The sequence below is a fragment of the Pseudomassariella vexata genome, assembly GCF_002105095.1.
Source record: "Pseudomassariella vexata strain CBS 129021 chromosome Unknown BCR38scaffold_1, whole genome shotgun sequence".
Classification (NCBI taxonomy): domain Eukaryota; kingdom Fungi; phylum Ascomycota; class Sordariomycetes; order Amphisphaeriales; family Pseudomassariaceae; genus Pseudomassariella; species Pseudomassariella vexata.
The window spans coordinates 3,912,933-3,927,103 of NW_024467956.1; the positions used below are offsets into that span (position 1 = coordinate 3,912,933).

At 52.0% G+C, this 14,171-nt stretch overlaps 10 protein-coding genes across 10 annotated transcripts; 5 read left to right on the top strand and 5 right to left on the bottom strand.

Annotated features, from left to right (window-relative positions):
- The first annotated feature begins 281 nt into the window (after positions 1-281).
- BCR38DRAFT_418638 (tropomyosin) lies at positions 282-1,728 on the top strand. Its single transcript, XM_040859241.1, has 3 exons — positions 282-689; positions 878-1,182; positions 1,265-1,728. The coding sequence occupies exons 1-3, from the start codon at positions 672-674 to the stop codon at positions 1,425-1,427; spliced, it is 486 nt and encodes a 161-aa protein (XP_040721603.1). The 5' UTR covers positions 282-671; the 3' UTR covers positions 1,428-1,728.
- BCR38DRAFT_383121 (nucleolar protein 12-domain-containing protein) lies at positions 1,705-2,623 on the bottom strand (the record flags this gene model as incomplete). Its single annotated transcript, XM_040857437.1, has 2 exons — positions 2,217-2,623; positions 1,705-2,151 (listed from the first exon to the last, which is right to left on the bottom strand). Exons 1-2 carry the CDS (start codon positions 2,427-2,429, stop codon positions 1,705-1,707), a joined length of 660 nt encoding a protein of 219 aa, XP_040721604.1. The 5' UTR covers positions 2,430-2,623.
- Positions 2,624-2,826: 203 nt separating this feature from the next.
- BCR38DRAFT_329270 (BIG/ATPase V1 complex, subunit S1) lies at positions 2,827-3,762 on the top strand (the record flags this gene model as incomplete). The annotated part of the gene is made up of 3 exons (XM_040854865.1): positions 2,827-2,921; positions 2,981-3,570; positions 3,623-3,762. 3 exons carry the CDS (start codon positions 2,827-2,829, stop codon positions 3,760-3,762), a joined length of 825 nt encoding a protein of 274 aa, XP_040721605.1.
- Positions 3,763-4,221: 459 nt separating this feature from the next.
- BCR38DRAFT_480486 (uncharacterized protein) lies at positions 4,222-4,717 on the bottom strand (the record flags this gene model as incomplete). Its single annotated transcript, XM_040863282.1, has 2 exons — positions 4,222-4,419; positions 4,532-4,717. 2 exons carry the CDS (start codon positions 4,715-4,717, stop codon positions 4,222-4,224), a joined length of 384 nt encoding a protein of 127 aa, XP_040721606.1.
- A 51-nt stretch (positions 4,718-4,768) lies between these two features.
- Positions 4,769-6,194, bottom strand: BCR38DRAFT_418649 (peptidyl-prolyl cis-trans isomerase B). The gene is made up of 3 exons (XM_040859242.1): positions 5,682-6,194; positions 5,493-5,619; positions 4,769-5,438 (listed from the first exon to the last, which is right to left on the bottom strand). The coding sequence occupies exons 1-3, from the start codon at positions 6,007-6,009 to the stop codon at positions 5,267-5,269; spliced, it is 627 nt and encodes a 208-aa protein (XP_040721607.1). The 5' UTR covers positions 6,010-6,194; the 3' UTR covers positions 4,769-5,266.
- A 116-nt stretch (positions 6,195-6,310) lies between these two features.
- On the top strand, positions 6,311-7,135 carry BCR38DRAFT_418650 (uncharacterized protein). Its single transcript, XM_040859243.1, has 3 exons — positions 6,311-6,396; positions 6,452-6,496; positions 6,550-7,135. The coding sequence occupies exons 1-3, from the start codon at positions 6,394-6,396 to the stop codon at positions 6,880-6,882; spliced, it is 381 nt and encodes a 126-aa protein (XP_040721608.1). The 5' UTR covers positions 6,311-6,393; the 3' UTR covers positions 6,883-7,135.
- A 604-nt stretch (positions 7,136-7,739) lies between these two features.
- Positions 7,740-9,270, bottom strand: BCR38DRAFT_328923 (renal dipeptidase family; the record flags this gene model as incomplete). The annotated part of the gene is made up of 4 exons (XM_040854845.1): positions 7,740-8,134; positions 8,190-8,729; positions 8,805-9,017; positions 9,078-9,270. The coding sequence occupies 4 exons, from the start codon at positions 9,268-9,270 to the stop codon at positions 7,740-7,742; spliced, it is 1,341 nt and encodes a 446-aa protein (XP_040721609.1).
- A 784-nt stretch (positions 9,271-10,054) lies between these two features.
- On the top strand, positions 10,055-10,405 carry BCR38DRAFT_25553 (uncharacterized protein). The gene has a single exon (XM_040854441.1). The coding sequence runs from the start codon at positions 10,144-10,146 to the stop codon at positions 10,357-10,359; it is 216 nt and encodes a 71-aa protein (XP_040721610.1). The 5' UTR covers positions 10,055-10,143; the 3' UTR covers positions 10,360-10,405.
- On the bottom strand, positions 10,406-10,994 carry BCR38DRAFT_25554 (uncharacterized protein). Its single transcript, XM_040854442.1, has one exon. It carries the CDS (start codon positions 10,898-10,900, stop codon positions 10,451-10,453), a length of 450 nt encoding a protein of 149 aa, XP_040721611.1. The 5' UTR covers positions 10,901-10,994; the 3' UTR covers positions 10,406-10,450.
- Positions 10,995-11,087: 93 nt separating this feature from the next.
- BCR38DRAFT_330333 (uncharacterized protein) lies at positions 11,088-13,773 on the top strand (the record flags this gene model as incomplete). The annotated part of the gene is made up of 3 exons (XM_040854947.1): positions 11,088-11,133; positions 11,202-12,833; positions 12,887-13,773. The coding sequence occupies 3 exons, from the start codon at positions 11,088-11,090 to the stop codon at positions 13,771-13,773; spliced, it is 2,565 nt and encodes an 854-aa protein (XP_040721612.1).
- Positions 13,774-14,171: the final 398 nt, after the last annotated feature.

The window sequence follows — 14,171 nt, forward strand, 5'->3', positions numbered from 1 at the left end:
TTGACAAATCATATAAAATCGGGGTTCTGTTGATGCACCCGCGTTGTGCTGCTCTCTTTTGGTGCTGGATGCTGTTTATTCACACGATCTTGTTGACAACCATTGGGATGATCAGTCGAATATTCCGGTGCACCTTTGGGCCAATGCTGAAAAAGACCGTGGCTTCCTAATTTCGGCAAATGATCAAATCGTTGGCTTGCTCATTCCACGCAAATTTGGTGCAATCTGCACGATGCACTCGTGTTGGTTCGTTTTCATCTGGGTTGATGGGACAACAGAGGTCAGAGCTTCCGAGGGGTGCTTGCCTCGCTGAGCGATCCAAAGCGATGCAACGCCCCTTGCAATTGTTACCCAATGACGCCCTCAGAAGGGGACCTTGGGAGGGGCAACCAGACACCAAACACCAGACCGACCATTATTAGCACTGCACCGCCTGTGATTGACAGCCATCCCACACCTGGGGTACCACGGTACCACCGCCTACCGCCGCAGTCTGGTCTGATTGATTTGATTCCACCAAGACCGATCCATAATCTTGACGCTTCTTTCTTTCACCAAATCGCAACCGCCTTTCACCGTCCACCAACCATAGCCGAACCTCTTTGTTCATTGTTCTTTTGTTCAATTACTTCTTAAAACATCTCCCTTAGATTACACACGCATCAACCATCATGGATCGGATTAAGGAGGTACGTTGTATCACTGACTCTCGAACATTCCCTACCATTACCCCATCTCCCAACTACCCCACCATCAGCCATGCGCACAGCAAAACAGATGCTCACCCGACGGGTGTTGCTCGATCCAAGACTGAACCCAATAACCGCCACACTTCAAGTTGTCGTGTCAAAGCTGACATGTAGTCCTTGCTCTGCAGAAAATGAACCAGCTCCGTCTGGACGCAGATGAGTCAGCTGCCAAAGTCGAGGAGCTCCAGATCAAGCTCAAGGCGCTCGAGCAGGAGAACCTGGCCAAGGAGCAGGAGATCACATCGCTCTCGCACAAGAACGGCCTGCTGGAGTCGGACAACGAGAAGCTGGACACGGCCGTTAAGGACCTGAAGAAGGCGGCCGATGAGGGCCAGCAACACGGTACGCAAAACGAAACCCTCCAGCGAAGACTCCAGCTCCTCGAGGAAGAAGCCGAGGAAGCAGATAAGACCCTTCGTGAGGCCAACGAGAAGTGAGTGCACCCTGCTCCTGTTTGACTACCGACTACTACTAGAGGAACGTGACGACTAACGGGGCTGCCCAAATCTTCACAGGCTCCGCCAGACTGACGTAAAAGCCGGCCACTTTGAGCGCAAGGTACAGGCACTCGAGAACGAGCGAGACCAGTGGGAGTCTAAGTACGAGGAGATGGCCAAGAAGTATGCCCAGGTGCAGAAGGAGCTTGAGGACTTCCAGGCCGAGATTGGCAACATCTAACACCTGGAAAAGGAGGACGGATCCGAGGGTTTGGTGGTGCTGTGAGGGGGCATATATTGTTGGGGGAAGTCAGGGGCTACTTTCTGTTCGGCCAATATTGAGTTATGTCGACCTACCAGGGTTTCGCGAGCCGGACCGCCGTACCGCCGTTGTGTTTTAGGCACACAGAATTGTTGAGGTTTACATTTCAGGTCACATCATGAATTACCCCCATGTCAACTCGAATGTGTTTCGTGACTGTCTTGCATTCGTCAAGTTTGTAGGCATATCTGGGTATCTAATCTCTCGAAGACATCTGCTTCTTCTTTGCTTGCAGTTTCCGCCGGTTGACTAGCCTCTCCGCTTTCGTCTCGTACCTGAACTTGGGCTTCTTCTGTTTCGGAGGATGTGTGGGTTTGCTCTTCGCCGCCGCCGCTGCCTGTCGTGCCTCCTCTAGAGCTTTCCGTTCTGCGGCTTCTTCCTCTGATATCTCCTCCGCGGGCTTATGCAAACCATCTCTGTCTACACTGACAGACTCGATGGTTACAGTCGTATACCTGTCCTCATCAATGTACTCCTCTTCATGATCCACCGGCTCATCGATGGGTGCATCGGGGATGCCGTCCCATTCCTCAGCCTCTCCATCCGAAGTATCGCTAACCCCACCAGCCCGTTCCGCCTCCCTCAGTATTGACTCAACCAGTTGCACATGTTCCTCGACTTCCTTTTTACGCCCTTCTCGCATCTGCAAGAATCTGTTAGAACCTTGCTGCTTCGTATCACCCAAAGCTAGGCAAGAAGAATACATACATGCTTCCTTATTAAAATCTTCTCTTCCTTGGCCTTCTTCGCCGCCTCTTCCTGCGCGTGCTTGATCCGCTGCACCTTGCGCTTATGGAACCCCGTCAGGTAGTCGGCGCGGGCGTCGTTGTCGAAGGAGATCTCCTCTATCGCATGGTTGACTTTTCGCTTCTTTTCGAGGGGCGGAAGAATGCTCTTCTTGGGTCGAGGGCGGGCGAACATGACTAGTGGTATCGGGTCACTCCCCGTTCCTCCTTTGTCTCAGATAATATGTCGATATGTTTCAATGTCGAGAAGGCAAAGTTTTCAAAGTTCTCCAGGTTCTGTAGTTGTGATGTCTTGATGTCTGAAGCGTTTGGGACTTCTACAGTGCTGTCGCACAAGGCTAGCAGCGAAACTTTTTGGCGCTCAAGGTCCGCTAATCCTAGCAGCTTCCAGGGGACGTTGCAGCGCTAAACTTCTTGATTCAGTAGGGTAGGTGCGTGTGGATTCCCTAGCAGCCTTGGCGGAACTTTCCGTTCAATCGACATAGACGTCTATGGACAGCTACTCGTACGGAGCTCCAAGTATTTAAATCTTAAACCGTCATCCGTTTAGATCATCGCCAGCGACATTCACGATGCGTCTCTCCGTAGCAGCGACTCTCGCTGCTTGCAGCACTTCTGCACAAGCATTCACCGACTCGTCTCCTTTCCTCATGTTCTCTACTTCCAAGTATGTCCTGAATGGTAGTCTGCATTACGGTCGACGAACGAGGAACTGACGCTCTCCAGATTCCCTGAACTTAGTCAATCACAGCTCCAGACGAGCTCCTCCGTTCTAGACTCGGCCAAGAAGATCCTTTCCTCGTGCCCAAGCAGCCGCTACCTCGTCATCACACAGCCCAACCTCAACGCCGGCCACCTCAGATCCAGCGACGCGGCACCAAAACTCCGACAAGCACTAGAAAGCACCAAGATCGATGGCCGATTCAGCGTGGCCGAGGTCGCCGGATCGCTCGACATCAAGGAGCTGACAAGCTACATTGAGAAGGCCTGCCAGGGTCATAACCCATCCGTGGATCAGGTCGTCCTCGAGACTATTCCTACATCCGGCGTCAGCACCATGACCGTGCAGGAGAACGATGATGACCTCGGCATCGTGCTGGACCAGTATGACATGGAGGACTCGTACACCGTTATCTACACGTCCGGACCCCGATCCGAGGCGCTGGCTGGCGAGCCGAAGATCTACGAAGCTGGTTTCCAAGATACCGTGCACATGGAGCTGAAGAGACACCTGCAGCAGGTTGCGAGGAACGCTTCTCCTATTAACAGTACCACCAACCTGCCTCTTTTCGAGAAGTACCAGTTCTTTACGCCTGGTACGGGATACCGAATTGTTCCTCTCGTTATTATCATACTAACTAATGACAGGCATCTTCATGGGCCTCGTTGCCATCGTCGTGCTCTTCTCCATCTTGGGAGTTGGTGTTAAGGCTCTCAGCAGCCTTGAAGTCTCTTACGGTGCGTTTGATAAGGACGTGGGTCCGGTGGCCCAGAAGAAGCAGCAGTAGACGGGGTAGGTAGTATGTAAACAGGAGGCGACGTCGCCGGCAATCGCTGCATGTGAGGAGTGTTTGATCAGGCTCATGGACTAAGTTTCATTCCTCGTGGAATAGAGCTAATGTACTCGGTGGAAGAAGGCTCCGAGGTAGTTTAGCATTAATTCCAATGTTCTCAATCTTCGCAATCAAAGGCTGCACAGTACCTCACAATCCATGTAACTGCGGGTTCGCATGACGTCTTTTCCTCATGACACTTTTCTGACCGTGCTGGTTCTTCAGAAGTAATGCTATCAGGCATGAATACTTGCAATGCAACCCAACTTCCCCAAAGCCAAAACGCCGTCCATAGAACCCTCCATCTGCCTCTCTATCCCTCACAGCCTCGCTAAGCGTGCTTTTCCTCGCAGAATCCAGGCTCATCCAGTTATCCATCCCAACCAACATCTCGTTCTCCGCAGAGATTGATCATCATACCAAATGACTGGGCAACAAGAAATTTGCAATCCCCTCCCGAACAGCATACTCGTGCCCGCAGTTTCCACACACCAGCTTTCCCTCCATGATCTGCGTCTGCATGAGCAGGTTGTGTAAGTCCTTGAGCTTCTGCTCGTCGGCCTCGAGCTCTTCCGGCGTGGGGGGCTGAGCTGGGAGCGCTGGGAAGCCCAGCTGTGTATATCATTTTAATATCCATAATACACCTTTGACAAAGAAAATAATGGCACAGAACATATCAATCTGGGCGAAGGTGGGTGTGGAGATTGGCTATACATGTACGCACCTCAGTAGCAGTCGTGGACAAGGCAGACCAATCAATGCGGGGCATCAGATTGACCAAGAGTTGTGGGTTGAGCTCGATGTCATCTTGTACCAGCTCGGCGTCTTTGGGGTGCAGAGGGTACGAAGCTGAGGAGCTTTTGCAGGCCTTCACCGCACAGGTAAGGAAGTTTAGGCTTAAGATCTTCATTTTGGGGCTGGTGGTTGGTTTTATGTTATGAAGATAAATGAGAGTTGAGTTTGAATCGTTGACTTGAAATTTTTTGGTGCTGAAGATTTAACTGGTTGGTCCAAGGAGCGGCTCCAGGGTAGGGTAGCTCGTCACAAGTCACATCGCAAGTACCAACGATCACAATTCAAGAACAAGACATGGAACCACCAGGCTAGACCATATATGTATTGCTTCTTAGGCCCCTTATGCAGTTCATTTAAGCCAATGTCTTCACGTAGCCCTGATCCTCCGGGCTCGCCTTTCGCCTCCACAGGCTGATGCCGACTGCAATAATAGCAATGACGACACCGAAGAGGGCGACCTTCTGGAAAACAGAGAATCCTGCTAAGGGGACTGCCTCTTCGATGGGGTTTCCAGCGTCTTCGGTGGAGATTCCCGCGGCCCATTGGGCAGATCCGTAAACGTCGTCTGGAAGGAGGACATGCGCATCAGCCTAGTAGACGGGGGAATGGACGGAAGAAAACCAGACAGAAGCTTCTGAAGATGAACAGAGTGTGTTGGGGTGGTTTATAGCTCCACGTGGATACCTTCGGGGGGCACCTCCAGCTCTCCGCTCTTGACGATTTTGATCTCCTCCGCCGGCTTGTCACCAGGCTTGGTCGGGGATTGCTCGATCTTGGTGACAATGTCCATGCCCTCTAGAACCTCGCCGAAGACGACGTGGCGACCATCGAGCCATCTATGCCGAATATCAGTTCGGATTCTATCCACGGTGGCACTCAGTTGGACTTACCCGGTGATAACGGTGGTGATGAAGAATTGAGAGCCGTTGGTGTCCTTTCCAGCGTTGGCCATGGACAACAAGCCAGGCTTGGAGTGCTTGAGCTTGAAGTTCTCGTCAGGGAAGCGGTCGCCGTAGACTGGCAAGAAATGTTAGCTTGTGACCTTCCGATGGGATATTGCCCTGGAATAAGCTACTTACTGGACTTGCCACCAGTGCCATCGCCCTTAGTGAAGTCACCGCCCTGGATCATGAACTGCTTGATGACACGGTGGAAGCTAGATCCCTCGTAGCCGAAACCCTTCTCGCCAGTAGCCAAAGCTCGGAAGTTCTCGACCGTCTTGGGGACGGTCTTGCCGTAGAGACCCATGACAATTCTACCAAGGGGCACATCTCCCTGGGTGATTTCGAAGTAGACCTTGTGGGTGATCTTGGGTCCCTTGGTAGCCTCGGCGCCCGAAGAGAACAAGGCAACGCAGACTCCGAGGAGCAGCAGACCGCTGATGAAAGCTCGACGCAAGGAAAGCATTTTCGCACGATTGGAGATAAATTGACCAGGTGTTACGTAGTGGTATGATTGAAGTGTCGCCGAGGATCAGGAGAGAATCTGCTGTGTTCCCCAGACGTTAATGTTGTAGAAAGGAAAGAACAGTCGGCGGCTGCAATAATGTGGCGACGTTTCAGCCGGTTGGGGAGATGTTGCTGCATTGATCCCCTGAGCGGGACAGCGGCGGATGAGGGTCCATCGGTATCGATAAGGAATAGCGAACTCATGCTAGTGAATCATGGCAGTCCGTGCGTTTCGCGACTTTCTGGAGTTCAAAGTTGAATATCGGACCCGAGCTCTTTGGGCGAATTAACGACATTGAATTTGACATTGGAAAGTTTGACAACAGCAGGTGGAAGAGACAAGATGGTGGGTTCACTCGGACGGAGAAACACTGTTTGGTTATTCCACTGACATTTCCCAGCCTTTCGTTTTAGGGGTCAACTTTCACGAGAAGAAGCTCGTCAAGGTAGCCTACCTTACACCCTTCACTACTAGCAACACCTGACCGAACCACCACAGAAAGCACTTGAGAGTTTCTACGCCCTAGGGCCCCAGACATCAGCCCGCATCATGGCCAAGTACTGCATACACCCGCTGGCCAAGCTCGGCACGCTTCCCGCAAAGACGGTTACATCCCTGACAGCCGAACTATCCACAATGACCATTGAGAATGACGCACGGCGGCTGGTACAGGAGAACATTAAGCGCTTGCGAGATATGGGAACATACAGAGGACGAAGGCATGCCATGGGTCTGCCTGTACGTGGACAGAGGACGAGGAACCAGATATCTACGGCCCGCAAGCTCAATGTGCTGGAGAGAGGTGGTGGAGATCGCGTGAGGAACAGTTAAAGGTATTCGGCGCCTTGTCATATTTAGGTATTTGAACGAATGGGTGCGGATGTTAGGCAGGTGAGGAACGGGCCTAGTGATAGTGACAAGGTATGGCAAAAGGGGTAGAGCACCAGAAACCTACTACCACACACATGGCCTAGAGATGTTCCTTGCTGTATATGTATCATGAATTGCGAAATAGGAAACCGCTGTACAATGAAATGCTAAGGATTAGCCAAAATTAATCACGACATGCAAATCCACAAAGGGGGAACAACAGAATTGAAGATGCCAACAAAATGGGATAAGATGGTATCGTTGCCAAGAAGCAAAAAAAGCTCTGACAAACAAAATGGTTGAAGAAGATGGGAAAGGCTCAGTCGCGGGAATCGAATAGAATCATGGTGTGTAGTTGTCACCCAACCTACAAAAGCACCGCCAATGGTTTGCAAGTCTATACGAAGCCGAGTATAATGTCAGTCGGCGAAAGACTCCCGGTCCACTATGCCACACAACGCCACACAACGCAGCTGATGGATGTGGCAAGCATCCCAATTTTGATAGGGGCTGTCGATTGTGATAACATCAGGCGCATATTGGGATATAAGAGGTCTTGAATGACTGCCGGGTCGATGAATATTCAAAGCCGCACTTGCTCAGGGTAAGCTCACCCAGGGATACCACTGCAGCTACTCATGTTTCGGTGATAGATGGGAGATATCTTCATATTAGCATTGCCCTTATCACAATCAATGATGCCGAATCTAATTATCATATTGGATTTTATTCCATAATAAAATATCTTGACCTCAGATCTTCTCATCTCACCACTGGAACAGCCCCCAAACCTACGTCATATCCACACCATCAAGATCCTACATATCCACCATCCCAGCCCTGAAGCTGGGCAAATCATCCTCCAATGGCGGCTCTCCAGCAGCCTGCAGCTTCGCCGCAACCTCCTCCACATCCCTCCATACCCTCAGTATATTCCCACCCGCAATCTTCGCCGCGTCCTTATCAGACACCCCTCGCCTCAGCAGCTCAGCCATCAGATCAGGGAACTTGGACACATCACCCAAGCCAACAGGGGTGGACCCAATACCGTCGAAGTCGCTCCCGAGCCCGACGTGGTCGTACCCGATCAGGTCGCCGATGTAGGTGATGTGGTTTGCGACCTGGGCGAGCGTGTTGTTCTCCGGGTAGTGTTCCGGGATGCCGTTTTTGTTGCCTACGTCTTTGCAGCTTATGAAGTCGGGGGCGAAGTTGACTTTGAGTTTTCTGTTAGTATTGCATGGCTCATGAGATATTTCCAGTACTCTTACCCATAACAATCGAATTAGTCTTCTTAACAAGCCCCAAAACCTCATTAGGTACATTGCGCGGGTGCGGGCAAAGCGCGTAAGCCGAGCTATGGCTAAACATGATAGGGGCCTTGCTACCAGCCCACTTATGACCGCCAAGTATGTCCATCATGGTATCAACAGAAACGTGGGACAAATCGACGATCATGCCGATGCGGTTCATCTCGTGGACAAGTTTTCTGCCTAGGGCAGAGACGCCGTGCCAGTAGGGAGGGGCTTTGCTGAATTCGGGGGTCTCCCGGATGGCCGCGTCGGCGAAGATGTTGCCGCAGTTGTGGGTTAACGTTGCGTAGCGAACGCCCATGGCGTGGTAATGCCGTAGGTTTGCTACCGAGTTGCCGATTTGGTGAAGGCCTTCGACTCCGATGGGGGAGATCAGCCTGCCTTGTTTGAAGGCTTCGATGGCTGATCTAGAGTCGACGAGCACAGAGGAGAAGTCCTCGGGGTACGCGTTTGTGAGCCTGGTAACGAGGTCTATTTGCTGGATTGTGAGTTGAACGCCTAGGTCGTATAAGTCAGTTGTCATTGGTATTAATGCAGTATAATGACATGTGCAGACAGTGAATGAATACTAACTTGAGGCATAGTTCTCATCCGAGAAATCCAAGCCGTTCTTAGGACACGGAGTAAAAACGCTCCAGAATGCGCCACCATTTTGACCAGCTCTTAGTCGGGGTAGGTCGACATGCATCGGCATACCTCCTTCCTCGAAGGGAACCGTGAAGTTCTCCGTGTAGATATGGTTATTATGCAGCATACGGATAAGGATGGGCAGATCATTATGGCCATCTAGTGTTTACTCATTAGATGTATCCTTTTATTTTTGCATGTGCACAAGCATAGTCTCACCTATCAACGGCGTTTCCGAGAGAATCTTGTACACCCGCTCTTCGACTGACTTGGGCCGGAAGTGAGAGTAGGCTTGGCAGGCTGGATGATAAGATCGTCCTGTGGAATGCAAAAGCGAGCCTAGAAACACGGTCGAGAAGAGTACGACAGCCGCAGTCCGGGCGAAGGACCGTCGCGGGCGGGCATCTTCCATGGCTACCATGGCGTCAACCTTGCTGTACGCGGTCACCTTGTCCGCCATGTTGCTGGTTGTGAGCTAGATTTAATCGGCCTGTGTGGATATTGTGTAACCAGCAGCCTGCTTCCGATGTGGGAAACTGTAGAGAGAAATATCGACGATAAATGATGGATTCAATTGAGTTTCTAGATGTGCAATTGCGATGGTTATGACACAACCCATCTACTTGTTGACGTCTTACCTTGGATGCTAGTAGAAGATAAGATGCGGATGGACGGCACCGTACCCGGCTCCGTGGTTCACTTTCCAAGTGTGTTCCCCACGCCGATTTTGTATTGACAAATACTTTCGATCCGCGAAGGACTTGTTCGTATTGATGGTAACATTGATCATCGGAGTGACAACTTAACATTTCGAGATTCCTCGGTTGCAGTTGTTCCGTTGCACTGGAACTGCACTGGAGTGTTCCTGCATCGTGGCTTGCAGTGATTTGGGTTACTACTTATTACAGTCAAAGTTCTTACCGGATGTGCACTGGCAATCCAGACACCCCAACTCGTTAAGAACTCTCAACCACCAAGCAAGAGAAGAGGCATTCGGAGTATGTGCTGTAGTAGCTCACATCTTTGCTTGTACCAAGCCCACGGGTTCCCAAATTGCAGGTTCATTGTTAGCTTGGCCCACTCGGGGGTAACCGAACCGTGTTCTCGTGTCGGCGCATTATCTAATGTTCCTCGGCGGGGATATGTCTTGCGTCTTTAAAATATCAGTGCAAGTTTTTCAGCCTTCTGGGAATGATGTTAAAAATAGGGCACTCTAGTGGAATCCAAGTGGAATCCACACTCTATCAAGAGAGAGAGTGCTCATATTATTCTCAACAGATATCAAATGTCAAATCTTTCATGTTGGGAAGGTGCTAGCAATAAATTATTCTGGCCAGCATTGCACTTAACTCGTTACCTTGCACTGGCCCTGCCGACGACTCCATACGTCATTCCAGATTCCCAAGTATGGTTGGTGTCCAGTTCGCATAGCCCTATGATCATGCTGCCCCTTGTCAAGAAAAGCACAGTTTACTTTTCGTATTGTGAAATCCCAAGATAGACCGCCATTCTCATGGAACCTGCACTAGCACAGGGGCAGAGTTGGGACGAAACACGGCCGGGTCTGGGGACTCCACGACCTAGAAATTGACCTAGAAATTGGGGCTTATGGGCCAACTGATCTTTTTTGTTACGTGACGAGGCCGCCTGTCAGTTGGCGGCTTCAGGTTGGGTTTCGTCTCAGGGGCGCGGCCGGGGTCTTTACAGTGGGCAAGGATGGTCCTGTTCGTCAGCTTCCCACGAACCAATGGAGTTCGTCTTGCTGGCGGTTTCTTCAGCTGCAAGTGCTGAGCCTTGGCCCTAGTACCAAATACTTTACCCAAGCAAGTAAAGGGCCATTCTCGTTGCCGAGCCAGAAACAAAGGATCCCGAAATGCTGCTACATCTTCATATCGGACTTCATGCCTTTTATCTCCTTTGAAGTGCCTGAATTCCTTTTTTGCTAATACTGCGAGACGTCGCTGAATCGTTCTTACCACACCTGCCTTGTGCAACTCCAGAGCAGGACGATTGTACCACGTCGATCCAAGGCCGTGGCGCATCGCTGTGGATTCACTCCATCGAACCTCCCCTTCCTCGTGCGTCGCATAAACGCCAAACCTACACCGACCGACCGACTACGGGAATGCATCTTTACTCCTTAAATCGATCGATACGCGACAACTGAACAAGTCACATAGCGCCTATACGGACATCCCGTCTTTCGGATTGCGTTAATCGTTGTTCACGATGCCGGGCTTTGCAGATTCGTTCTGGTCGGCAGACTACGCCGCAGGTAAGGATAAACAAAACCAGCTTCACCATACCCTCTTAACGAGCGGTAGTATTGACACATGCTCGCAGGACTGGGGGTGCTGTTTGGCAAGCTGCATCAGGGTGTGCAGGAGAACCGACAAGTTATGACCATCGCTCGAATGCGCGCCGAGGCAGAAGAGGTCTATGGACAGCGTTTAGCAGATATCGCACCCACAGCGGACAAGATCACGGGTGGCTTCTCGCGCGACGATGGCGCCAGCACACGAAAAGCCTACGATGGCGTGCGGACCGAGATGGAGGATGCAGCCAAGAGTCATAGAAAGATTGCACAGAGCATACGAGACCTCGTGGTGAACCCGTTTGCAAGATGGTGTGATGCTCACGAATCTCGCATACAGGAGTCGCAAGATGAACTGCAGGCGCGTATCAAGGCCCACGACCGCCAAGCCGAGGCTATCAAGAAGTTGCGCAGCACCTACTTCAACAAGTGCCGTTTGGTGGAAGACCTCGAGGAGGAGAACAAGCTCGCTTTCCAGGATCCTGAGACCAGTCCCAAGCCGGCCACTCAGGTCATCCCCGAGATAATGGTCTCGGAGAATAAAGAAGTCGAGGAAGACGACGAGGAAGTGTATGAGATCGGCGACGAGACATACCAGCTGGAACAGATCAAGAAGATACTCGCTCACATGCTCAACACCATCCAGATCGGCGAGACCAAGGTGCCCATTCTGGGAACCTACCTCAACACCTCAGCTGGCTCCGACATTGTCGAGTACCTGCAACGGCACATGGGCACTACGACTGTGAGCTATGCCGAGCGCATAGGTCAGGATCTGGTTCAAAACGGGTTTCTTCGTCTGGTTGGTAACGTGGGCAATAACTTCGCCAACAGCTCCAAGCTTTTCTACCAATGGCGTCCAAAAGCTTTCCAACTGTCGGGCGTACCGGAGAAGAAGGCGCCCATGGCCAGGACATTCTCCCTGCCTACATCGACCGAGAGTGGAGACAACTCGCCTGTTGTCGGAGTTATGAGCGAGTACTTAGCCGGCTGGAACGTTCTCAACAATCAGCATCCCAACGAGACTCCCCCCGAGCGTCTGCGCCGCGAGGCAAGGGAGGCTGATGAAAAGTATAAGGACGGCGTCCGCAAGCTCGACGAGATGCGCTGCGAGCTTGAAGAGGCCATCTTCGTACACCTCAGGTTCCTCGAGCGTTGCGAGTTGGACAGACTAAAGGCCATCAAGACTGTTATCCTCGATTTCTCGGGCACCATTGGCAATGTCATTCCCAGCCTGCAAGCAACTGTGGATCACATGGTCTTGTATCAAGAGACCGTGCAGCCACTGGGTGACTTGCGTTACCTACTTGAGAATTACCGCACGGGAAGCTTTTCTCCCAAGGTTGTAACGTACGAAAACTACTACAACAAGGTGGACGAGCAGACGTTCGGCGTAGACCTGGAGGCTCGCGCGAGGGCAGACAAAAAGCGGGTGCCTGTCATCATCACGACCCTCTTGACGTACCTCGACAACCACTACCCTAACTTGGATGGCGACGAGGCTCGACGAAACGTCTGGTTGGCAGAGGTTCCGCTTGCGCAAACCCACAAGCTAAGGGCCAAGATCAATAACGGCAAACCATTCTCCCCTGAAGTCCTATCTGACTTTGATATCCCGACGGTTACAAGCGTGCTTAAGCTCTATCTTCTGGAACTGCCTGGTATGTTCGAACTGTTCTATTGGCAAGAAACTTTGCTAACCACCGTAATCCAGACTCGTTGGTCTCATCTCACGTCTATGAGATCATCAGAACGATCTATACCACGCCCACTGCAGACGCAACAGAACCAGCCCGCATCAGCGTCCTCCAACAAACACTATCTCAACTCCGCCTCACTAATATTGCGACACTGGATGCATGCATGAACCACTTCACCCGCCTCATCGACCTCACTTCAGCCGATGAGCAGTATATTGCGGCGTTGGCCACCTCGCTGGCACCCTCGATCCTGCGGCCGCGTACCGAAACATCGCTCACGCTCGAAGAGAAGCATGCCTACCGTCTTATCCGCGACCTCTTCGCCCACAAAGACGCCATCTTCTCCGAGTTGAAGCGCATGTCATCGGTCTCGCACACAGGATCCGTAACCTCGAACAACCGGCCTCGGGCCATCAGCACCGACGAGAGCAACAGACGTGCGCACATGGAGGAACGCCAACGTGCTCTGCTGGAGAAAGTCGGCGGACGTTCTAGAGCCACTAGTCCGGCGCCCAGCCCGAGGCACAGGCGCGACCGAAGCGTAGGCGGCGCCGAGACAAGATTCCCTATCCAGACCAGCCCCACGACGACCACCGAACGCAACCGCTTTAGCGGTCCCACGAAACGTGCAAGTCTAGAGGTCCCTGATGTCACTGGCCCCGTCCCCGTGCACTCCGACGTGAACGGTATGAACGGCGACGTCAAGGCGGACGGAGAATCTCCCGCCAGCAGCAGTGTCGCCGAGAAACGGAACAGCTTGAACCGAAATAGCGTGCGGTTTGAGCGCGGAAGACGGGTGACGCCTGCCGCTGCGGGAACGCCCTCGACGCCGACCGTGGGCGAGGAGAAAATCCCGGCTACCCATGGCGTCCAGCTGGTGGATGCGCCTATGGATGATTAGTACGATCACGATGTCCCTCACTAACGTATATACGTATCTATTACGAACTTTCTGAACGTGAAAAGTCGAAATCCGGAACCCGGAACCCTGGCCTGGCAATTGTGGATAGGAAAATCTAGTGGTTGGTTGGGCCCTCCGGCTCTGGAAGGACGTTTTGGTGGTGGTGATGGTATCGGTGACGGTGATGAGAGGACGTAGACATGGGCGACGTCAAGTTTATTTCAGTCAAGTTCGAGATGTTGGGGATGGTGTTGCAGAGCAGAAAGGAGGATAGGGCGGCGTGAAATCATTGCATCTCGAGAGATATTCTTAATCGGGGAGGAGGTTCTGGATCTGGAAAGCGGAAACCCTTTTCTGCTTGCTGGTCAGACTGGACTCTGGGCAACTTGGGAGAAGTT